The sequence below is a fragment of the Phacochoerus africanus genome, chromosome 11 (assembly GCF_016906955.1).
Source record: "Phacochoerus africanus isolate WHEZ1 chromosome 11, ROS_Pafr_v1, whole genome shotgun sequence".
Lineage (NCBI taxonomy): Eukaryota > Metazoa > Chordata > Mammalia > Artiodactyla > Suidae > Phacochoerus > Phacochoerus africanus.
The window spans coordinates 132,521,145-132,544,731 of NC_062554.1; the positions used below are offsets into that span (position 1 = coordinate 132,521,145).

Genomic DNA, 23,587 nt, shown 5'->3' on the forward strand with positions numbered 1-23,587 from the left:
AATCTGACTGCCCAAAAGACTCAATGGTGGTCATCCTCCAATCTCTCAGAGCCCAAGCCTAATCTCCTGTCTAACTTTTCCCACCTCCGACGAGCATGGGAAGATATCAGTGGCGGGCACCAAAGGGATTATATTGGATTTGTGGAAAAATGGCCTATTCCATACTCCCCCCGAACTGGGCTGGGGCCTGTGTCCTGGGAACAATCAGACCTTCATTCTTCCTGCTCCCACCATCACTAGGGGAACAACTGGGAGTTCCTATATATAGGGCACAGGGTGCCCAGAGAGACCGGAGGGCTCTCCAAATTGGAGACTGGAAAGATGAATGGCCCCCAGAACGGAAAATTCATTATTATGGGCCTGCCACCTGGGCAGAGGATGGCTCTTGGGGATATCGCACCCCTATCTATATGCTGAACCGCATCATCAGACTACAGGCGGTTTTGGAACTTAGAACAAGTGACACTGCAAGGGCCTTGACTACATTGGCCCAACAACAAACTAAAATGCACAGTGCAATCTACCAAAATCGCTTGGCCTTGGCTTATTTACTTGCTTCTGAAGGAGGGGTTTGTGGAAAATTTAACTTAAGTAATTACTGCCTACCAATAGATGACACCGAAAAGGTGGTAAAGGAAATTGCTGACTGCATGACTAAACTTGCCCATGTTGGAAAGGATGGGATGCAGACAGTCTCTTTGGTGAATGGTTCTCTTGGTTGGGAGGAATTAAGACAATGGTCGGAATAGTCATGGTTATACTCGCAGGGTGCCTACTTATTCCCTGCCTTGTACCTCTCCTGATAAGTATTATAAAAGGTTTTATAAGAACCATGGTTAGAAGAAAAACAGCCTTCCACCTGCTATTTATCAGAGGCTGCCAAAGGGTTATGACTGATGGTGATCTCTAAAGGGTGCAGATGCACCCTGAACATCAAGAGGGGGGAATGAAAAGGAGTTTTAACTAAAGAACAACCTCCCCCGCCTTGGCTAAGAAGGCAGCTGCAAGCCTTTCCAGCTGTGCTCATCACTATACCACAACTGTGTGCTCTCTGTCCAAGCCAGCAGCCCTGCTAATCAGGTACCCAGCATTGCTCATCAGTTCCGCTTCTGTAACCTTGCTTGCTCAGTTTCTTAGGGAGGAACACTGTCTGCTTGGGGATGGGGGAGGTCCGGGATGCTTACATGGGAAAATCAAGACCTTGTAGTATATAAAAGTTACTGAGAACAAAGACCTGGGGCTCAGACTCTGGAGGTGACTTCTCTGAGCCTGCACCGGTGCTGAATAAACCTTGCTGTTCCATATCTCCAAGTGCCGTTTGTCTCCTTCCACTGCCACGGTTTTTGTGGTTTCTGCAACAGTGGGGCTGGAGGAAGGGAGCAGCCCTTTCCTCGTGGGGATGGGCAAGTAGGACGGCTTCGGGGGAGTCAGCCTTGACCCACGCGGGAGCAAGAGCAGGAGTGCTCCAGGCAGATGAAGAAGCGTCCGCGTGAACCTGGACACGGTGCAGAAGTGTGTGTGTGTGGGGGGGGGGTGTCTGCAGACCGTCCCGCGTGAGAAAACGGCAGGAGGCGTGGAAGTGCCGGAGGCGCTGGGACCTGCGGGCAATTGGGGGGTGGGGGGGATCGACTGCATTTCCAGCAGGCGGGGTCCCCGCCGCCGCCGAGGAAAGCGGGAGCCGCGTCCTTCAGGGCCAAGGGCCTGCCCGCGCTGGCGTCCGGAGTTCCGGCCCTTCGCTTCCAGACCGGAAGCCTCTGCGCCCCGCGGCCTCTCGAGCCCCATCCCCGATCTCGGCCCGCGCACCGCCCCTTGCGCTCCCCGGCGGCCTGACGCGGAAACCGCGGGTCCGCTGCCTTCCTCGGGCTCCCGCAGCCCCGGGCGGCCCCTCAGCGCTCACCTCCGCGCCCTGCTGGGCGCAGCCGCGTCCTCGCAGCGCTGGACCCGCGCCCCCCGCACGCCCGCTGGATTGCCCAGCCTGCCTTGCACTGCGGGGTTCTGTTCACCCACCCGACTTCCAGGAGCCCTTTCCGCTCGCCTCGCTCCCCCGCCCCCGCGCATCCTCTTCCCTGAACTCCGGCCCTGTATTCTCTGGGCTTTCTTACGTCTCCGCCTGCTGCTGCTTGGAAAAAAAAAAATGTAGTTATGGCTGCACCCGAGGGATATGCGAGTTCCCAGGCCAGGGATTGAATCCGAGCCACAGCTGTCGCAACGCGGGATCCTTTAACCCGCAGTGCCAGGCTGGGGATTTAACCTGCGCCTCCACAGCAACCCAAGCCGCCACAGTGGACTCTTAACCCACTGCACCACAGCAGGAACTCCCCTCTGGGTGTGCTTTAGAGGCTCTCCATTCTTCTGGACTCCTTGAGCGTTGGAGTTGCTCTTCTCCGGGCAGTTGCCTTCACTCTCATGGCTCCAACTGCTCTCCTTACATGGACAAGTCTTAAAAACCTCCATCTCCTGGTCTGCATTGTCTCCTAAGCTTTAGGGGACATAAGCACCTGTTTACCCAACCTCTCCCTTTTAATGCCTCCTAAACACCTCAAACTCAACATGCTGAATTCAGTGATTTTTTAATAAATTTGTAGAGCTGGGGAACCACAATCCAAATTTAAAACATTTCTGTCACCCCCTCCCCCGCAAAGATTCCTCTGACCCATTTACAGTTACCCCCGTCCTCATTCCCAGGCTTAGGCAACCGATAATCTACTTTCTGTCTTTCATAGCAGTGGAAACACGTGATCTTTTGTGCCTGACTTCTTTGGCTTATCATGCTTCTGAGGTTCATCCATATTGTAGTATGTATCGGAATTTTTTCCTATTTATTGCCTAATCATATTCCATTGTATGGATATACCACGTTTTGTTTATCCATTCACAAATTCACGGGCATTTGGGATTTCCTCCTTTTTCACTATTATGGACAGCGCTGCTGTGAACATTGGCGTGAAAGCCTTTGTGTGGCTTTGCTGGGTTGTATGGCAGATTTATATTTAACTTTTTAAGAGACTGTTAAGCTGTTCTCCAGTGACTCTGTGATCATTCAAGGGCTTCGCCCTCCATCCGTTTAATGTTCCAGAGCTTTGGAAGGCCTTTGCTGCTCCCTGTCCAGCTCTCCACATCCCCTTACCCACCAAGCCCAGTCAATTGCACCTCCTAGATATCTCTAGGACCCTTTCCTAATCCCCCCCCCCCCCCACTATGACTGTCCTAACTCAGGCCACTGCTATTTTCTGCATTGGTGAACTTTTCTTTCTGTCGACCCCGCTTTCTCCAATCCGTGTCCTTATTTTTTTAAAAAAAGGTTTGACATGTACAAAAGAATATATGAAGCCATACATAATTTATGAGACATAGTAATGAATGGCTTACCATAGTAATGGCTTACCATCCACCTGAAGACTTGACTGCTGCCAACACCGTGGCAGTGCCCTGTGGGTTCTGACCCATCCAGTTCTTCAATGGTTCCTTATTATTCTTAGGATAAGGTCCAGCCTCATTATTTTTAGCTTTACAAGCTCTTTATGAGTTTTGAAATCCTTTCCCAGGAACCTCTTGCCACTTGACCCTGTTCCTGTTCCCTCTGCAGTCACCCTCCCGGGTCTCCCTTAGACATGTAAGGTGCTCTGCAAACACTGGGTGTTTTTCTCATCATAGCTGCCATCACCTTTTTTTTTTTTTTTTTTTTTAGGGCCGCACCTGCGGCACATGGAGGTTCCCAGGCTAGGGGTCTAATCAGAGCTGCGGCTGCCAGCCTACACAAGAGCCACAGCAACGTGGGATCCGAGCCATGTCTGCGACCTACACCACAGCTCACAGCAATGCCGGATCCTTAACCCACTGAGCAAGGCCAGGGATTGAACCTGTGTCCTCAGGGATTCTAGTTAGGTTTGTTACCACTGAGCATGGCAGGAACTCCAGCTTCCATCCCTTTGTACTCACAGTTACTCCTCTGCCCATTTTTCCCCATTGCACTTGGCTCTGGGAGACCAGATGCTTGGTCTACCCCAGTGAACCTCCAGTACTTAGTGCTGTGTGTGGCACACAGTAGGTGCTAGGAAGCATTTTCCAAGTCATTTAAAGGAACGTGACTCCTATATATACCGATAAAGATGTCTGCTGGGTATTTGAAAGCTGGGAGAGAGGTCTAGGCTAGAGAGATAGATCTGGGAGAATGAAATCCTATTAAGTTGAAATCACAGCAGATGATACCCCCAGGGAGGAGGTGAAGGGCACAGGGGGCTCTTACAAAAGGGGGCTGAGGCAGGGGCACAAAGAGAAGCCTTGGGGGCAGGAGATCCTGAGGGCGGGGGGGGGGGGGGGGGGGGGGGGGGGGGGGGTGTCTCAATGACATGGGTGAGGTCACAGCTTGGAAGCTTCTGAGAGATCCAGGAGGATGAGAAGTGACAGAAACACACAGGGTCTGGACGCAGGAGGCCCTGGAGGTCGGCCAGAGTGCTGAAGGCACTGGAGCCAGAAGGCTGTGGGTTGAAGAGTGGTGTCACGAGGAGAGAAGCATCTTCAGTGTGAGCGTGGGGATGGGGGCGCCTGAGGAGCGTGGAAGGCATGCAGGTCGGAAAGAGGGCTCTGATCTTTAGCGTAGCAATGAGTTTTCATTCAGATATTTCCCAGCATATTCTCCGTGCCGGACGCTGTGCTGGGCTGAGCATGTTTTCAGCTTGTGGGAAAAGATCTAACGGAGCCTGTAGACAAAGTCGCTTGGAGGGGCTGGTTTGTGGGATCCGCCCGTGGCTCCAGAAGACTCCAGGAAGTAAGGGAAGGGAAGCACGCCCGTGTTCCGCTTTCACGTTCAGTGAGCTTTTCGCCTAAAGTGTTTCCTTCCTTCGATTTTGAGGCGCATCTGTCCGTCCATCTCTCTCGGGGAGGGGGAGGGGGGAGGGAAGAAGGTGGGGAGCAGAACTCCTTCAGCTCACCTTTTCTTCAGATTTGGCCGCAATATGTACAGTTTATTGTTATTTCTGCCTCAGGCTGCGCCCTTCCTAATATTTATGTATTCCCATTTGTAGGGCAGGAAAGTTTTTCCTGGGCTGGTTGGATTTTTCCCTTTCTGTCTGATGGGAGCTTCCTGAAATTTGAGGGCTTGATAAACAGCCTGGGAAAATGAATGGCCTTAGAGGAACACGGCGGGGAATCCAGGTTGAAGAGTTTTAACAGGTTTCTGCCAGCAGAGGGAGCCCTAGGGCCGGGCGAGAAAGCACAACCTTGCTGGGGTTAAAATCCCAGGATGGGCATCTTCATTTCTGGCGGCGGTGAGGGGGGATTTATGGGTCAGGATAAAAGACGAGGAAGGCGGGCTGGAGGGAAGAAGACAGACGCACACCACACCGACATGTACGCAGAAATGTGGGGATCACAAAAGCCGCCCTCCCTCACCCCTCCCTATCCACACTCACAATTTCTGCTCTAGTTCAGCGGTTCCTGAACCTGCTGTGCTAAGCAATCATCTGGGGAACTAAGGGCACATTTCCAGGCCCCGCCAACGCACGTTGACTCGGAACCATCGAATGCGGGACCCAGGAATCCGTATTTTTGCGAAGCTCTTCCAGGCGGTTGTGCAGTAACCTTTAGACAGACTGGTGAACTCCTTCTGGGTAATTAGGTAAATACTTTAAATGTAGCTTGTTTGAGACTTAATGTAATGGCTCTGGCGATCACCATGTTCACTGGTAGAGTGTCATCCGTGAATGCTGTTATGACCGAGCCATTTTCTTCCTTCCACCCTCCCTCTCCCTTCCTTTTTCCTTCTTGTAATTTTTGTATTATTAATGTAATACCTAAGGAGGGTTACCGCATCACACGGTGTCAGAAGGCTTGTAATGATGAAGGCACCTCTTGCTGTCCTTTCTCCTCGGCCCCTTCAGAGTCAACCTCACTTTAAAATCTTATTTCTTTCCTCTGGGAATCAACTCGGTATTTTACCTTTAAATTTGTATTTATTTTATGGCCACACCTGCGGCAATAGACATTCCTGGACCAGGGATTGACTCTGACCTGCAGCTGCAACCTATTGCCACAGCAATGCTGGATCCTTTTAATCCACAGTGACAGGAGCTGCTGTAGTCAGGTTCTGAACCCACCGCACCATAGTGGGAACTCCTCAAACTCAGTATTTTAAAACATGTACAGCTATTTCTTGATTTTGCAGTTTTAGAGATTATTAATTGATTTCCTACTAAGGAAAATTAGAACTTTTGCTTTAAACACACACACACGTATTCATTCTCTTCCTTCTAGATTCCTAACACTATTAAACCACAATTTTAATTACATCAGCCATCAGCGTTCATTATTATGAATCATTTTTTATAGCTCAGCAATGTAATATACTATGATTGCATTACTTCTATTTTTTTCCCCTCCTCTGGGTGTTAATAAGTTAATAACCACCCCGGTTTTGTTTGCTTGCTTACTGAGTGGTCCACGTCCTCTGATGTGAAGAGCAATGTAACTTAAATAAATTGGTTGCATTCATTGGATGATCTATCCATCTTCCCTCCTGTTCCAGTCTGGACGGGGAGCTCGATAGGCTGGTAGCTGGGGCCTCTCTTTGCCGTCCGCCTGGCAACTCCGACCTTTTTCTCCTGGCTAGGTTCCTGGTGGATGGTGGGGGAACTTTTGCGGGGACCTTGGCTGCAGGAGAGCTATTTTCATCGAACATCTTTACATGGGCTTGAATCCACGGGCCCGGGCCGCCTACAGCCCAGCGTTCAGCTCCGCCCGCTTGTCCGTCCTTTACCCTGCTCACTGTTCGGCCGGGTAAGGATTTCAAGGTCGGAGATTACTTTCTGCTGGAATGGGAAGACACTGGTGTATCGCCTTTTAGCTTGTAGCTTCCTGTGTTGATACATGGAAGTTCAGTTTCTGTCTAGATTTCTGATCCTTGGTTTGTGAAGTGCTTTGCTTTTCTGTAGAACTTTCCAGATTCTTTTTCCCCCTGGGGTCCTAACATTTGGGGAGTTTTTGCTGTTGTTTGTTCTTGTGTTGAGGACCCACTGGGTCCTTTCAGTATGGAAATTCAAACCTTTCATTATGGGAAGTTTTGGAAAAATTACCTACTTGGTTCATGTATTCCATCCCATTTTCTCTGTGCTTTCTTTTGGAATTTTTTTTTTTTTTTTTTTTGGTCTTTTTGCCATGTCTTGGGCTGCTCCCGTGGCATATGGCGTTTCCCAGGCTAGGGGTCGAATCGGAGCTGTAGCCACCGGCCTACACCAGAGCCGCAGCAACGTGGGATCTGAGCTGTGTCTGCGACCCACACCACAGCTCACAGCAATGCCGGATCCTTAACCCACTGAGCAAGGCCAGGGATCGAACCCACAACCTCATGGTTCCTAGTCGGATTTGTCACCCACTGTGCCACGACGGGAACTCCTCTTTTGGAATTTTTATTAGAAGAAGTCAGAGCTCCTGGATGGATCCTGTAAGCTTCTCGCTTTTGTCCTATGTTTCATCTCTTAACTGATCTGTCATACTTTCTGGGAGATTTTGTTGATTTTATCTTTCAGTGATTCATTTTAATTTTTAAATTTCCAGTTATATTTCTATTTTAAAAAGCTCCTTTCTGTTCTCTTCCACCTTTTAAAAACCCTGACTTCCCGATCTTCACTGATGGATACACTGCCTGCCTTAATCCCTGGGGGGATATTGCTGTTGCCAGGGCTGGTGCTAGTGATTTCTTCTGCTCTCGCTGGATTACCTAAATTAGGGTCTCTGCTGTCAATGTCAGGGGCTTTTGTTTTATGTATGGCCATCCTTGGAGTCCATTCTGTAGCTGTTGGAAGTTTTGTGTGAGAGCAGAGCTTGTCAGCTGTGCGACTCCACTGCAGGATAATCCAGAGGGATGTCAGAATTATCCTTGGGGGACCCCCAAATATCCATGTCTATAGTCTTTTTTCCCTTTGCTTTTTTTTTTTTTAGATCTTTGAGTCAATTCTTTTAAAAAAATTTTTACTCAGTGGATTTTATTACATTTGTAGTTGTACAACACCCATCACAACCCAATTTTATAGCATTTCCATCTCAAACCCCCAGGCCACCCCTCCACCCCCCAACCTGTCTCATTTGAAAACCACAAGTTTTTCAAAGTCTGTGGTTTAGTATCCGTTCTTCAAAGAAGTTCATTGTGTCCTCTTTTTAGAGTCCACATGTAAGTGATAGCATATGACATTGGTGTCTCAGTGTCTAACTTCACTTAGGATGATAATTTTTAGGTCCATCCATGTTGCGGCAAATGCCATTATTTCTTTACTTTTTACGGCTGAGTAATATTCCATTGTATATATGTACCACATCTTCTTTATCCACTCCTCTGTCAAGGGACATTTAGATTGTTTCCATGTCTTGGCTATTGCAAATAGTGCTGCAATGAATATTGGAGTACATATATTTTTTCGAATCATGGTTTTCTCTGGATAGATGCCCAAGAGTGGGGATTGCTAGATCAAATGGTAATTCTATTTTTAGTTTTTCTGAAGAATCACCATACTGTTTTCCACAGTGGTTGCACCAATTTACGTTCCTACCAACAGTGTAATAGGGTTCCCTTTTCTCCAAACCCCCTCCAGCATTTATTGTCTGTAGACTTTTTGATGATGGCCATTCTGGCCAGTGTAAGGTGGTACCTCATAGTAGTTTTGATTTGCATTCCTAATAATTAGTGATGTTGAACATCTTTTCATTTGTTTTTTTGGCCATCTATATGTCATCTTTGGAGAATTGTATTTTTAGTTCTTCTGCCCATTTTTGATGGGGTTGTTTGTTTTTTTGGTATTGAGCTGTAGGAGGTGTTTACAAATTTTGGAGATTAATCCTTCATCCGTTGCTTCATTTGCAAATATTTTCTCCTATTTTGTGGGTTGTTTTTTTTGTTTCATTTAGGGTTTTCTTTGCTGTGCAGAAACTTTTAAGTTTAATTAGGTCCCATTTGTTTATTTTTGTTTTCATTTTCATTACTCTAGGAGATGGGTCTGAGAAGATGTTGCTGTAGTTTATGCCAGAGAGTGCTTGGCCTATGTTCTCCTCTAAGATTTTTATAGTGTCTGGTCTTATATTTAGGTCTTTAATCCATTTTGAGTTTATTTTTGTGTATGGTGTTGGAAAGGGTTCTAATTTCTTTCTTCTACATGTGACTGTCCAGTTTTCCCAGCACCACTTCTTGAAGAGGCTGTCTTTTCTCCATTGTGTATTCTTGCCTCCTTTGTCAAAGATTATCTGACTGTAGGTGTGTGGGTTTAATTCTGGGCTTTCTATCCTGTTCCACTGATCTATATCTCTGACTTTGTGCCAGTACCATACAGGTTTGATGACTATAGCTTTGTAGTATGGTCTGCAATTAGGGAGCCTGATTCCTCCAGCTCCATTTTTCTTTCTCAGGATGGCTTTGGCTATTCTGGGTCTTCTGTGCTCCCAAACAGACTTTAAAATATTTTGGTCTAGTTCTGTGAAAAATGTCCTTGCTAACTTGATAGGGATTGCATTGACTCTGTAGATTACTTTTGTTAGTAGAGTCATTTTGACAATACTGAATCTTCCAAACTTTCCGTCTATTTGTGTCATCTTTAATTTCTTTCATCAGCATCTTATAGTTTTCAGAGTACATATATTTTGCCTCTTTAGGTAGGTTTATTCCTAAGTATTTTATTCTTTTTGATGAAATGGTAAATGGGATTGTTTCCTTAAATTCTCTTTCTGATCCTTCATTGTTTGTATATAGAAAAGCAGTCAATTTCTGTGTATTAATTTTGTGTCCTGCGACTTTGCTAAATTCATTGATAAACTCCAACAGCTTTCTGGTAGCATCTTTAGGATTTTCTAGGTATAGTATCATGTCCTTAGCCTACTGAGTGAGGCCAGGGATCGAACCCGAGTCCTCACATATACTAGTTGGGTTCTTTTCTGGTGAACCACAACAGGAACTCCTATTAAATCATTTGAATGGAAGAAAAGGAGGAGAACTCTTTCATTTGTTCATTTATCCCTTTCTCCCAAATGTTTGTTGAGCACTAATGTATGCCCAAACTGTGCACAGCACCAGGGATATAAAAGCTGAATGATATTTGACATGTTTCTTCAAGGATATTATAGTTAAATATAAGGAAGGTAGGCAAGTAAATCAAAGCTCATAACAGCATAATAACAGCATCACTGTTGCTAATAATAGCCATAGTGAAAGCAAAGCCCACAATAGTGTAACACTAATGTGTATGGGGTGCTACCAGAGTCTGGAGTGGGGCATCCAAGTTGGCCAGGGCAGTGGAAAAGCCTTCTGGGAGGAAAAGCCTTTTTGAAAAGTAAGTATAAGATAAGGAGACGAAATTGGGGGAAGGCGGTCCCAAGCAGAAGGAACTGTGTGTGTTTAGGTAGAGTCTAGAAATAGCTTTGAGATGTCAGAGCGACCTCAAGTAAATTGAAATGGCTGGAGCAGGGTCCATGTGGGGGAGTGGCCTGAGTCAGACTGACACAGTCACATTGAAATGGAGTTTTAACTAAAGAACAACCCCCCCTTGGCTAAGAAGGCAGCTGCAAGCCTTTCCAGCTATGCTCATCACTATACCACCCTTCTTGTAATAATGTAACAACCATGTGCCCTATGTCCAAGCCAGCAGCCCTGCTAATCAGGTACCCAGCATTGCTCATCAGTTCCGCTTCTGTAACCTTGCTTGCTCAGTTTCTTAGGGAGGAACACTGTCTGCTTGGGGATGGGGGAGGTCCAGGATGCTTACATGGGAAAATCAAGACCTTGTAGTATATAAAAGTTACTGAGAACAAAGACCTGGGGCTCAGACTCTGGAGGTGACTCCTCTGAGCCCACACAGGTGCTGAATAAACCTTGCTGTTCCATCTCTCCGAGTGCTGTTTGTCTCCTTCCGTTGCCACGGTTTTTGCATTTTCCGCAACAACCTGACTATAAATATCCACGCTACTCCAGAGCATGATACCAGGCCTATTAGAGAAAAATGCGGAAATAATAATACCTCATTCTCTCTATGAATCTGAGCAAATTAAAAAAAGTGGGGAGTTCCCGTTGTGACTAGGATCCATGAGGAAGCGTGTTCGATCCCTGGCCTCACTCAGTGGGTCAGGGATCTAGCGTTGCCTTGAGCAGCGTAGGTTGCAGAGGTGGCTCTGATCCCATGTTGCTGTGACTGTGGTGTAGGTCAGCAGCTATAGCTCCGATTTGACCCCTAGCCTGGGAACTTCCTTATGCTGTGGGTGTGGCCCTAAAAAAAATTAAGGCAAAAAATAATAAAAAAATATTCTCTGTAAAATGAGGATACTATGTAATTAGATAAAGAGATGAGGTGTATAAAATGCTGGGTCAAGGGTAGGAATGTAAAGAATTCTGGTTCTCTCATGACAACCTGCCTGAAATCCTTCTTCGATTCTAGTTCCCTACCAGATACAAAACAGATGCCAGAACAGCTGAGCGATTAGGAAACGCTTCTCCCTTCCGTTCTGCCAGGCGAGGGCTACTTCAGCATCTTTTAACTGAGTATTTTATTTTCTTGAGTCAGTTAAAATGCCATGTCTGGGGCACTTCGTATAAAGTTTGGATGGTTTCTTGAAAGGCCCCTGGGTGAAGCCAAGATGACTGAGTTCCAGTCTCCCCTCCACCTCTGACATATCTGTGATCTTGGACAAGGCCCTGCCCCTGTCTTGGCGTCAATTCCCTCACCTGGCAAGCAAGAGGAATTAAATTAGATTACCCTTAAGAGATGTCCCAACTCAGAAATTGGATGCCCAGAGCTTTTTTAGCTGTACTAGAAATTAGTATGAAGAGCTGGGATTTTTGGATTTTATTTTCATATCATACAAAAGAGGGAAAGGCAATTCCTTTCGAATTTTGGCAGGCAAGCCGAAGTGAGGTTCTTCCATCTCGCCTCACCTCTCCCGTCCTCCTTTCAGCTTCCGACTGTGATTTACTCCCACAAAATCCAGAGAGAAATACTGGCCCCGAAAGAAAAAAAACAAACCACTTCAAGTGTGGCCCTTTGAACTGTTAAGCTCTATTGGAAAAGTTGAGGGAGCAGGACTCTTCAAAGCCAAGTGCTGTGAAAACACACCATCATTGTCTATAGGCACTTTCCAAAGCATGAGCTGAGCTATTTTAATCCCCCCAAGTGACGGGACCATTAAACTGCAATTTTCCGGGTGGTTCTGTCTATTGATGGCAAGTGAGTGTTTTGGTAAATGGGGGGAGCGGGGTGGCGGGGGTGGGGGTGGAGGATGGAGGCGGGGGGGGGGGGGGGGGAATGGAGTTTCCTGTTCCTGTCAGCTTTTCACTAATGGAGAACCTAAAAGAATTCTGTCTGCACAGGTCCTTTTAAAGCTCAGAAGGCCAGTATCCCAAGCTGCAGGCTGCACAGGAATTCAGGAATAGGCGAAGAGCACAGGAAGAATTTGGATTGACAACTTTAGGCCTCCCTTGGTCCCTTGAACAAGACTCCTTGAGATAACATTTGCCTCCTCAAAGCTCCAGATCTCAATATTAAACATATTAAAGTAGCTGATGATTGGCTGCAAAATGCAGATAGCAGCACTCTTAGCAACTCTCAAGAAACAGCCTGTTTGCGCTTTTTCATCACTTTAAAGCCGCTTCATAAAAATGCTTACGACCTGCAATCTTTGTACGATATCAAAAGAATATGCAGACATTTTTTAAACTATTTTTGCAACTGTTTGTTCCAACTTTCTGTCCCCAAATGATCAGAATGTACTCAGTGCCAGTAACAGACATCTGGTTCCGTCTGTGTCTTATCGTATCTTCCCTCCTACACACTGTAAAGCTCATCGGGCATTTCTCTCTCTCTCTCTGTCTGTCTGTCTGTCTGTCTGTCTCTCTTTTTTTTTTGACCAGCATTTGACATTGAAAACCCTTTCAGCCCAGCCCTGCAGTTTCCTCCAAATAGATGCATTATTTCAATGGCGGTTTTTTAAGGATCTCCCTGGACTACGTCCTGACCCAAATGGTGATGCTATTCTATATTATTGTGATTTAAAAAAGTCTTACCTTGGGGTTTCAACCAAATTTGACTTCTTTTTATTGATCTCCTTTTTCCTTTTGCGTCTTTTCTCCCTCTCCTTCCTCCTCTGCTTCCCCTTCTGTCTCATCTCTTTCTTCCTCTGAAGTTTCCCAATCTTTGGGGAGGGGCAGGGTTTCCTGCTCAAAAGTTGGTTGGTTTCGGGGAGGAGTCAGAAAACCTGATTCAGGACTGGAACCAGCTGGTCTGCCACCTGATACAAGAAGGTGAAACTGGGACCAAGGAAGAAGGCCTTTATGTTAGAACGGAGCTTGCAGCCAGGAGGTGCTGGCAGATGAGCCCCAAAGGGAAACCTGAGTGGCCTAGTCCTGGGCCTCAGGCCTCAGGCCTCCTCAAAGGACAGAGGCCCCCGGTGGCCCCTCCTGGTGGGAGTGCTTGGAAATGGTCCTGGTTGCCTTGGAGACTTGTCCATTTCCTAAGGGTTGCTAGCTCTAAACATGCCAGAGGCTCGTCAGGCAGAACCCCCATCGCACCCTTAGCGAGCGCTCGCTCTCAGATTCCTGGCTTTGCCTCAATGGAAAGTACTAAAACAAGGATTGGGTTTGGATGGATTTGCCTTTCCCACCAGGAAGGACAAGCCGTCTGAAGTACTCTGTGGGGCCATGTGTCCCCTCCGTAGAGAATCATCTGGGTGACTTAAAAGTCATTAGAGGAGTTCCCGTCGTGGCGCAGTGGTTAACGAATCCGACTAGGAACCGTGAGGTTGTGGGTTCGGTCCCTGCCCTTGCTCAGTGGGTGAACGATCCGGCGTTGCTGTGAGCTGTGGTGTAGGTTGCAGACGCGGCTCGGATCCCGCATTGCTGTGGCTCTGGCGTAGGCCGGTGGCTACAGCTCCGATTGGACCCCTAGCCTGGGAACCTCCATATGCCGCGGGAGCGGCCCAAGAAATAGCTAAAAAAAAAAAAGAAAAAAAGACCAAAAAAAAAGTCATTAGAATGATCACAGCGGTGTGAGAGTGGGGTGGACGGCAGAGGGGAGCCAGGAGCCACATGGGGTAGAGACAATAATTCCAGCCTGATTCCCACCAGTTAATAATGGAGGGTCACATCCCCATTCAGGGGCTTCCGTTCTTTTGAACTAAGGCACAGACACAATGTGTCAACAAAAAAGCTCACTCTCTTTATCCATTTATTTATTCGCTATTCAACAGATATTTAATAAGCACCTGCTCCTTGCTGGCACTGGGGCAGGAGCTGGGAATAGAGCTGCGAGCCAAACTAGGACCAGCATTGCCCTGGTGAGGTGTGTCATTGACAAGGTTACACATTGCTCTCTCTGAGACTGGGGACAAAATTGGGAAGGTCTGGAATGGTTCAGGTCTAAGGTCTCCCTTGGACAGATTTTTATAGTCATCTTTCTGTCTCTTGGCCAAAATGGAACATTAGTTCTTCCAGCAACCCTTATACTTGCAACATCTGCATGAATCTCTATCTACAGGCTCCCAGTTCTTAGAGGGAAGACTTTTTGTCTTGCTTTCCTTTAGGAGCCAGTTGTTTCATCTGGAGAACCATATGCTCAATTGATTTCTAGCTTATTTACTTTCTAACCAGGCCCGACTCTGCTTAACTTCTGAGATCAGAGGAGATTGGGTGCATGCAGGGTGGTATGGCCATAGACTAGCTTATTTCCTTTCTAGGGCTCTCTGAAAATGCCTAGTCACCCATTGGATAGTTTCTAAACTGCCAGCCTTGGATTTCAAGGAATGTTTTTTCTCATTAAATTCCCTAATTCATATTTAAGCTCATTGAAAGGGGGGAAAAGGTGAAAAGACAAGTCTCCTTTGCTTCAACTGTTGGGGGTCTACTCCAGAATGCTCTTTGAAAGTTTCCTGATGTCTATTTTCATTTTTAGTTTATAATTTTGAAATTTCTCTAATGGAACTTTAAAAGGCAAGCTTCTGGAATCGTCTTCTGTACTGTATTTTCCATTTTTTCTTGCCTTCTTAAGGCACTTTTTTTTTTCATTTTATATACTGCAATATTAAAATTTTCTCCAGCTGGAGGGAGAATAATTAACAGAACTAGTTGGCAAAGATCTGTAGGCCAGAATAATAAGTACCTAAATTATGCTAAAAAAAAAAGAAAATTCTACTTACCTTACCTTAACATTTAAGGGAACTTTAATGGTAACTCTTGGCATGGCTCCAGACTAGGGTTTAAATTTAACTTCTTTAGAGCTGCCTTTTTGTTTTGTTTTGTTTTTGTTTTTTTGGTCTTTTTGCCATTTCTTGGGCTGCTCCCACGGCATATGGAGGTTCCCAGGCTAGGGGTCCAATCGGAGCTGTAGCTGCCAGCCTATACCAGAGCCACAGCAACGCGGGATCCGAGCCGCGTCTGCGACCTACACCACAGCTCAGGGCAACGCCGGATGGTTCACCCACTGAGCAAGGGCAGGGATCGAACCCGCAACCTCATGGTTCCTGGTCGGATTCGTTAACCACTGCAACACAACGGGAACTCCTAGAGCTGCCTTCTGATTTAGCAAATTTACAAGTAATTGCCTCTTTTCCAAAGAAAACTCTGAAAAAAGGGCAGCTCCTGTAGAAGGTCAGGTCAAGATGAGTGGAAGGAAGAGAAATGAAATGAGGTAGGTTTCAGAAGGTAGTTATTTGAGTCTTTTCAAGAGACCGGCTGGAGTTAGAATGTTGTTTTTTAGGCACCAGCGTAACAACCAAAGAAGCTAACTACTGATTCTTTAGATTTCTGGGATGGCTCTTAAATGTATTGATTTATTTTGGGGTGCCTTTTAAATGAATTAATGTATCAATTTTTGACATGTCAGGCGTTCCCCCATGATGGCCATTGTTAGTCTAAATTCAAAGTTTTTGCCTTTTATCAAAGTTTTTTTGCAAGGGTTAGAATTATTGCGCAACTTTATGCAGGGAGCAGGCGTTCTTCCCTGAGGAGCGTGCAGATTTGAGGTAGAAGAACTGAAGAAAGGCACCGGAGGCCGCTTAGTGAGAAAGTGTGCCTGCAAATGGTATCTCGAGTGCCCTTTCCAAACAAAGCTTGGGAAAGGGCCGTGCAACCAAAGACATGACAATTTTTGACCCTCAGAATATAGACTGAAAGTGACCTTCTTTCACACACTGATGAGACAGAGACTATGCTCATGGAAGTTTTAAAGGGGACCCAAAGCCACGTTTGATCATTTACCTCTTCCTAAACTGGTCGCCCTTAGGACCAGCCTGGATGGATTGGTGGCTTATCGGGCCATTTCATATGGAACACTTCCTTATTCGTGTGTCAGAAATAAGGCAATCCGGGGCAACACATAAAACTTTATCATAGAGATCAATAAAAGCCAAGGCAGAACGAGCAGTGGGGGTTCAATGGAAAAGGCAGTTATCAAATAGTATACCTCTAAAAAAAAAAAAATCTAATGAATTTTTACTGGGCCTATGTCCATTTACTCAGTGGTGTTCCCTCCAGAGAAAATGTCTAATGACCTTACACAAAGGCCTAGGTGTAACTATTTACCAGAATGTACATCTGTAAACAAAAATTTCTAATTACTTTACGCAGAAACCGAGGTCTAATGATTTTATCCAAAGACATAACCTGGTTACAAATTATAGATACAGTGAGAGCTCAGTCAAACTCGTCAAAGTCAGGTTGCTGTTGAGACTGACGTACCTAGCAGCAGATCTGAAGGACAAATAGAGTTTGGACACAAGGAACCCAGTACGTGTATCTCTCGGTTTGGGGAAAGTTTTGAAGTTCAGAGTTTGGTGTACCCTCCTGGGCATAAATTGGCTGACAACCTCTGGAGAAGCATATTTATTTGTTGATTGGCTGGCACTTCGAAATATATTTATGGAGTGAGTCTGTTCCTGGTTAAATGACCCTCAGCAGTGAGGGGCTGTCCTTGATTGGTTGGCTTGTAAAAGCGTGTTCCCTGAGGCAAGTTGTGGATTGAGCCAATGCGTTTAGTATTGGTTCTGGCTACCATGGTTCTAGAACACACTTTTTCTGAGAACGTGTGAAACTTTTTAATGTTCTCACAGGACAAATTATATACACCAATCCATGTTCATCGATCAGAGTTTTGTGGTGTTTTTAAAGAGCAAGGTGATGGTAAATGATTCACCATGATGAACCGTGAGACCCATTAGGTTCAGCCTTGAGCTTGAGGTATTTTCTAAGAGACAAAAACCATTAGTTGAGTAAATTTAATCAGGAAATAGTTTATTTCTAAAATTAAATTTATTGCTTCTAACAGTCATCCAGCAAGAAGGAAAATATTTGTCAACATGCTAGGAAAAGGAACGAGGAAGCATTGAACACACAGAGAAGGTGGTGGGTTCTAGAGAAGTGGCTGGAATGAAAAAATATATTCCCTGCTTGGTGGTTATGCCAAACAGCATCATCCTCGCATCCTGTAATTGGAGGGGACCTCAGAGGTCGTATAACTGACCTCCCTCCAGGTTCAGAAATCTCCTTTCTAGTTTTACACCGTCCCTGACATCCTCTGCTTGGGCGCTTTTAGTAAAGAGGGGAGCTTACTGTATATTACAAGGCAACTCATTACGTTTTGACTTGTTATTATGATTTCTTAATGATCTAAGATCTGTTTTCTTGTATTCCTACTTGCTAGTTTTAGTTCTGCATTTTCAAGCCACATAAAATAAGTGTATTTTGTTGGACTTTGTTGGACAATATAGCGGCCCTTCAAATATTTGGAGGTGAGATATATATATATATACACACACACACACACACTCATATGTATATATGTCTTTTCAGGGCCACACCTGAGGCACATGGAGATTCCCAGGCTAGGGATCAAATCGGAGCTGTAGGTGCTGGCCTACACCACAGCCACAGCAACGCGGGGTCCAAGCCGTACCTGCAACTTACACCTTAGCTCACAGCAACACCGGATCCTTGACCCACTGAGCGAGACCGGGGATCGAACCTGCATCCTCATGTATACTAGCTGGGTTCGTTACCATTGCGCCACCACGGGAACTCTCAGAAGGTGCTGTTTTATAGATGAGGAGAGAACTGAAGTAACTTGAGAGATCCAGTTTATACGTGAACTGGTCTGAGGTCTTAGAGCTATAGCAAACAGAGGAGTTAAAGCCAAGCAAATCCAGGCACTCTGACTTACTTGGTTTCCCACCTGCCAGGCTGCAAAATAAAACAAAACCTACCTCTTCCCGGAGTTCCCGTGGCGGCCCAGCGGTAACAAACCTGCGTATCCATGAGGACGCAGGTTCAATCCCTGGCCTCACTCACTGGGTTAAGGATCTGGCATTGCTGCGAGCTTTGGTGTAGGTCGCAGGCGTGGTTCGGATCTGGTGTTGCTGTGGCTGTGGTGTAGGCCAGCAGCTGTAGCTCTGATTCAACCCCGAGCCTGGGAACCTCCATATGCCGTGGGAGTGGCCCTTAAAAGACTAAATAAATAAATAAAATTTAAAAAACAAACAAAAAAAACCCTACCTCCTCTTCCCTTCTTTTGGACTTTCTACTTCTATAAATAAGGTGTTAGTTTATTTTAGCAGCCCTGTCACAAACTCTTGTTGGGTTATACTGAGCTTGTAATCAGTGAACATACCTTCATATGATCTACCACTAGCATACGCCTTCATAATTTTGTGGTCATTCAGCTGATTTTTTTGGACCTAAATTCTGTGCTGTATCTTCTTCCCTATTCAGTTTCAGTTGCTTAGCCTCAGTGCATGGTTCTAACATGTTAAGTGCTTTTGAATCCTGACCATCTTAACTCTGCCTCACAAATAGAACAGATAAGTATACCTTCTGTCACTTTCCTGAGGCTGCTGATAAAATCGTCAAACAGGATAGAACCAAGGACCGTTTCTGTTCCTGTGTTGGGAGAGGGACTTAGGTTTGATCAGAACCAGACATAGTCTTTCTAGACTGCCTCAAGATCTTCATGACGAAACTATTAAGCATACTATTTTCCTTTAACCCAGGGTTCCTCAGTCTCGGCCCTACTGAACTTTTGAACGGGAGAATTCTTTGTTGTAAGTGACAGCCCTGTGCATTATCAGATGTTTAATGGGCAGTTTCATCGTGGTGCAGCAGAAACAAATCCAACTAGGAACCATGAGGTTGCGGGTTCGATCCCTGGCCTTGCTCAGTGGGTTATGGATCCTGTGTTGCCGTGAGCTGTGGTGTAGGTCACAGATTCGGCTCAGATCCTTCATTGCTGTGGCTGTGGCGTAGGCTGGCGGTTACAGCTCTGATTCGACCCCTAGCGTGGGAACCTCCATATGCCGTGGGAGCGGCCCTAAAAAAAAGACAAAAGACACACACACACAAAAGATGTTTAATGGCATCCTTAGCTTCAACCCACTTGATGCCAGCAGAAGTCCTTCCATCACTATCAGACAAGCAGTAATGCCTTCAGACATTTTCAAATGTCTCCCCTTCCCATTGAGAACCGCTGCTTTCACTTATAAGCAGATTAATTGAGAAAACAAGTATGTATCAAGAACTTACTAATTGCCTAGGACTTGACAATTTCACTCACTATTAAAGAGAAAGATGTCAAGAAGATCTTATACTGTGAGAGATAACCGGCTCCATAAAACAACTAGGAAGGAGTTCCCTGGTGGCCTAGTGGTTAGGATTTGGCATTGTTACTACTGTGGTGCAGGTTTGATCCCTGGCCAAGGAACTTATGCATGATGCAGGGATGGCCAAAAAACAACAACAACAACAACAACAACCCTGGGGAAAAATATCTATTACTGTATGATCCAGTGTGAGACCCAGACTGACCTGTAAGAATTCAGAGAAATGAGATCAGTGAGGACAGAAAAGATTTCCATAGCTTGGATTTGATTGGTTTGGGTAGTTTGAACATGTATAGGCATGGGGCAAAACCTTGAAACTAAAAATATATGGGCCTTTCCTATATATTTAGGCAAATGTGAAAAGGATAAATATATTTAGGCAAACCAAAAAATGTAAGCATTACCTTCTAAACCAAAAACTGGAGGACATGATTTGATAGATAGTTTGACAAGAGGCAGAATATTTGAAATCACACCTCTCTTGGAGAATTTGAGGTATATGATATTGGAAGGTGTGGAGCTCCTGGGTGGGCAGGCATTCCACTGCGAAGAGTAATGTGCACAAAAGTGTAACAAACAGAAGGGGAGTTCTCATTGTGGCTCAGTGGGTTAAGGGCCTTACGTTGTCTCTGTGCTCAATCCCTGGCCTTGTGCAGTGGGTTAAGGACCCAGTGTTGCCACAAGCCACAACAGATGCTGCTTGGATCCCTTGTTGATGTGGCTGTGGCATAGGTGGAGCCTACAGCTGGTGGCGTTGCAGCTCTGATGCCCTGGCCTGGGAACTTCCGTATGCCAGAAGTGTGGCTGTGAAAAAGGGAAACAAATGACCAGATGGGGACTAGGAGGGTCCTGGGGTTCATCTGAGCAGCCTGAGAAGCCTAGAGGGAGGGCTGAGAGGCGAGCAGGTCGTGGAGACGCAGGAAAACCTGGCACGGGAGTTGAGGCTCTGATGGGTTTTGAGTGGAGGAAGAACGGCACTGAAGGGAGGGTACCCCAGCCTGGCAGTGGATGTTTGGGGGCCAGTGTGCTGGAGAGTGCAGGAGGTGGTCTGACATGTTGACAGCTAGACCAGGTGGTGGGAGAATAATAAACCTAACAGACAAGGCACTTGCGAAGGAGAACTGGAGGAATGAGTGAGGGTGAACTCCTGAGGTCTCTGGACGCTTAAGGTGAGGCTGTGTCACCTTAATATAAGGTCAAGTTTCCCATTTGGGAAACTAGGAGGACAGTGTTTCCACTGATAGTCTTCTTTCCCCTTGATAAATCTCACCCTCTCCTGACCCCGCTTTCATGTGGAGTGATAGGACCGATTGGGGGCAGAGACAGCACTTGATCCGGGCCAGGAACACTGGGTAGGATTTGAGCTGGCAGAAATAAAACGGAAGGGTTTATTGCGGAAGAGGGTGGTGGTGGAGCGAGTCTGGGCATCGTTACGTTTAGCGAAAATGCATGGCTCTTGATGGCAAGAGTGACACATCTGTACCTGGACAGGGCAGGAGACGTATTAAAATGGAGAAGAGAGTGGCATCAGGCCCATGTCCCTTGCCACCTCTTTAAGAGCCGTTGCTTAAAATTTCCGGAGCTGAGCACTGGACTAGCTGTTACTACAGAGCAAGCGCTGTCCCTGGAGGAAGAGGACTCAGGCCTGGGGTAACCAGTCTTTTCTCCTTCTAACTTAGAGTTTCTTACTGTGATTTGACTTTGTGAGGAGGAAGGCTGGGTAGAGCCAGATAATCCAGTTAAATGTTCTTGGGAGGCTGTTTTCCCTCTTTGCCTGCCAACTAGCCAGTTCCCGCCCCCTCCCCCGCCCCCCTCCCCACTAAAATGCAGTTAGCAAGGAAGAGGCATCAGTCATGGGAGCCTCTGGTTGTGCAGGTGTGAGATGGCAAATAAGTTTTCTACCCTAGAATTCATCAGTGTCTCTCACTCACTCTAGCCCAAAAGTTGATGGATCCTCTGCTCTTCAAATGTTGAGTCCAGTGGGACTTAGAAATACGTTCCTCTCGTCCCACTGGTAACACAAAGCAAAAACAAATCCTCCACAGACTTGTAAGCATGTAGCATCAACATGGGAGCCCTGGGCAGGGAAGCAGGTATCGCCTGATCTTCAGGCAACCCCCTTCAGCAGCATGCCCGGCCCCCTACTGCCCGCCCCAGGGAACCGAGCTGCTCTGGAATCCGAGGCTGAGATAAAGTACAAAACGGTTTTTATTTCAAAATGCACAAGGGTGTTCACTGAAATCATTATCATCATAACACCATCATCATCACAGTGTAACAATAATAACGTAGACAGCACTTCTCAGCCTAGTGCAAAGGGCCAGATAACTCGGCTCAGGTGCCTCGTTCTGGACTGGGCCTTCCGCGGTGCTGCACAGCAGCAAAACTCAATCCCAAACGCCTTTGGGTGGATCCGAGTGACAGTTCAGTTCTAGCACTCAGGGGCTTCTCAGAAGCAAGTCCAAACGTAAGGCGACGCTCTGGCTCGCTCTCCTCGCCGTCTCTCCGCCACCCTCCGCGGCCCCGCAGGGTTCCTAGGAGGCGTGCAGCCGGTGGGAGAGGGCCCGGCAGCCCCGGCCCGCCTGCCGCCGCTTGTCCTTCTCCAGCCGGGCCGGCTCCGGGGGCGCCTTTCGCTCCCGGGCGGCCCGCAGCTCGGCCACGGCGGCCTCCCGGTCCCGCAGGCGGCCGGCGGCCGTGAAGGGGCTGCACACGGTCTCCATCAGGCCGAGCACCGCGCCGAGAAAGGCCAGCACGCCGCCCAGCAGGTACAGCTTCACCAGCTTGCGGCTGGGCTTGTGGGCCATCAGCTCCTTGGCCAGAGGCATCAGCTCCTGGATCGTTTCCATCTCGGCTCCGGGCTCTCGGGCTGGGGTGACCTGCGGGGGCAGCGGAGCAGGGAAGGGGCCCGTTAGCCACCGGGGACGGCTGCCGCCTCCTGCGCCGCCCGCCCGCGGCTCCCTCGGAGGAGGCCCGCAGACCCGGCAGCCCGCCCGAAACCCCGCGCCCTTCGCCGCTGGCTTCACCTGAAGGCCCGCGCGAGCGGGAGGCAGCGCTGGCCCAGCCGGCGATCGCCGAGGGCGTGGGTCCCGCGCCTCCGCCTGCTCCGCCTCCGCAGCCGCGGCTCTTCGGGATGGAGACGCAGCAACTGGCCCTGGTCAGCGCCCCGGGGCGCTTTATAGTTTCCCTCCGAGCCCCGCCTCCCTGGCTCCGGGCGCTGGGGCCTCTGCAGCGAGAGCCAGAGAGGAGGGGGAGGAAGGGGACGGGAGGAAGAGCAGGGGGGAGGAGGAGCAGGGGGAGGAAGCGGAGAGGGTGGCGGGGAGGGGGGGGGTGGAAGCGGGCCAGGGACCATGAGGGAGGCGGCCGAGAGAGCTGTGCCCGAGGGCGCTGGGGCTGCGGGGGAGGGCGAGCCAGGCTGCACGCGGACGAGGACCGGCGGCCGGGGCAGGTGTCCGCATCCGTTGGCGGTGTGGGTGGGCCGGAGCTTGCCTCGGGCCAGGGGGCAGTCTGAGAAGGACCCCTTATGAGGACACCCGGGGTGCTCCCCAACTGAAAAGTCAGTTTTTATTCGGAAAGTTTGTCATCGTCCCACACGTGTAGGGATGAAGGTAGAAGGCAAGGGTCTCCAGGCTGTGGAAGGCAGTTTGTCCTTGTACTTTTTCTTCCTGGTGAAAAGTAGGCGCTTGAATTGCTGGAGTCGTATGATAGACTCATTGAGAGTGCCCTTTATGCATAGATGTGCGTTTACATGTGTGTGTGTGTGTTTGTATATGTGCTTCTGCGTCTCAGGGATCTGCCATTAAATCCAACTTGTCCTCGTTCCGTTTGGGAAGTGCAGTTGGGGGCTGGGAGGAGGTGAGCATGGAAGGGGTAAAAGTTTGCCTGCATCTCATGCTCTCCTCGGTAATTACACACCGCTCGCTTCCCCAGATCTGGGGCAACACAGCTGTACCAGCTCAGCTTGGCATAGAAACAGTTTAGGAGCAGA

The 23,587-nt window shown here is 47.6% G+C and overlaps 2 protein-coding genes across 4 annotated transcripts in view; both read right to left on the minus strand.

Annotated features, from left to right (window-relative positions):
- HSD11B1 (hydroxysteroid 11-beta dehydrogenase 1) overlaps positions 1 to 13,135 on the minus strand; it is a 50,045-nt gene extending 36,910 nt beyond the window's left edge. Inside the window, exon 1 of one of the 3 annotated variants that reach the window (XM_047753760.1) lies at positions 13,028 to 13,135. The gene's annotated coding sequence lies outside the window, so the exon portion shown is untranslated. Of the gene's footprint in view, positions 1 to 1,897; positions 1,977 to 2,007; positions 2,027 to 13,027 lie in introns of those variants that run through there. The other 2 variants (XM_047753762.1, XM_047753761.1) reach the window with 2 other exon arrangements.
- Positions 13,136 to 21,792: 8,657 nt separating this feature from the next.
- On the minus strand, positions 21,793 to 22,790 carry G0S2 (G0/G1 switch 2). The gene is made up of 2 exons (XM_047753763.1): positions 22,626 to 22,790; positions 21,793 to 22,478 (listed from the first exon to the last, which is right to left on the minus strand). Exon 2 carries the CDS (start codon positions 22,446 to 22,448, stop codon positions 22,137 to 22,139), a length of 312 nt encoding a protein of 103 aa, XP_047609719.1. The 5' UTR covers positions 22,449 to 22,478; positions 22,626 to 22,790; the 3' UTR covers positions 21,793 to 22,136.
- Positions 22,791 to 23,587: the final 797 nt, after the last annotated feature.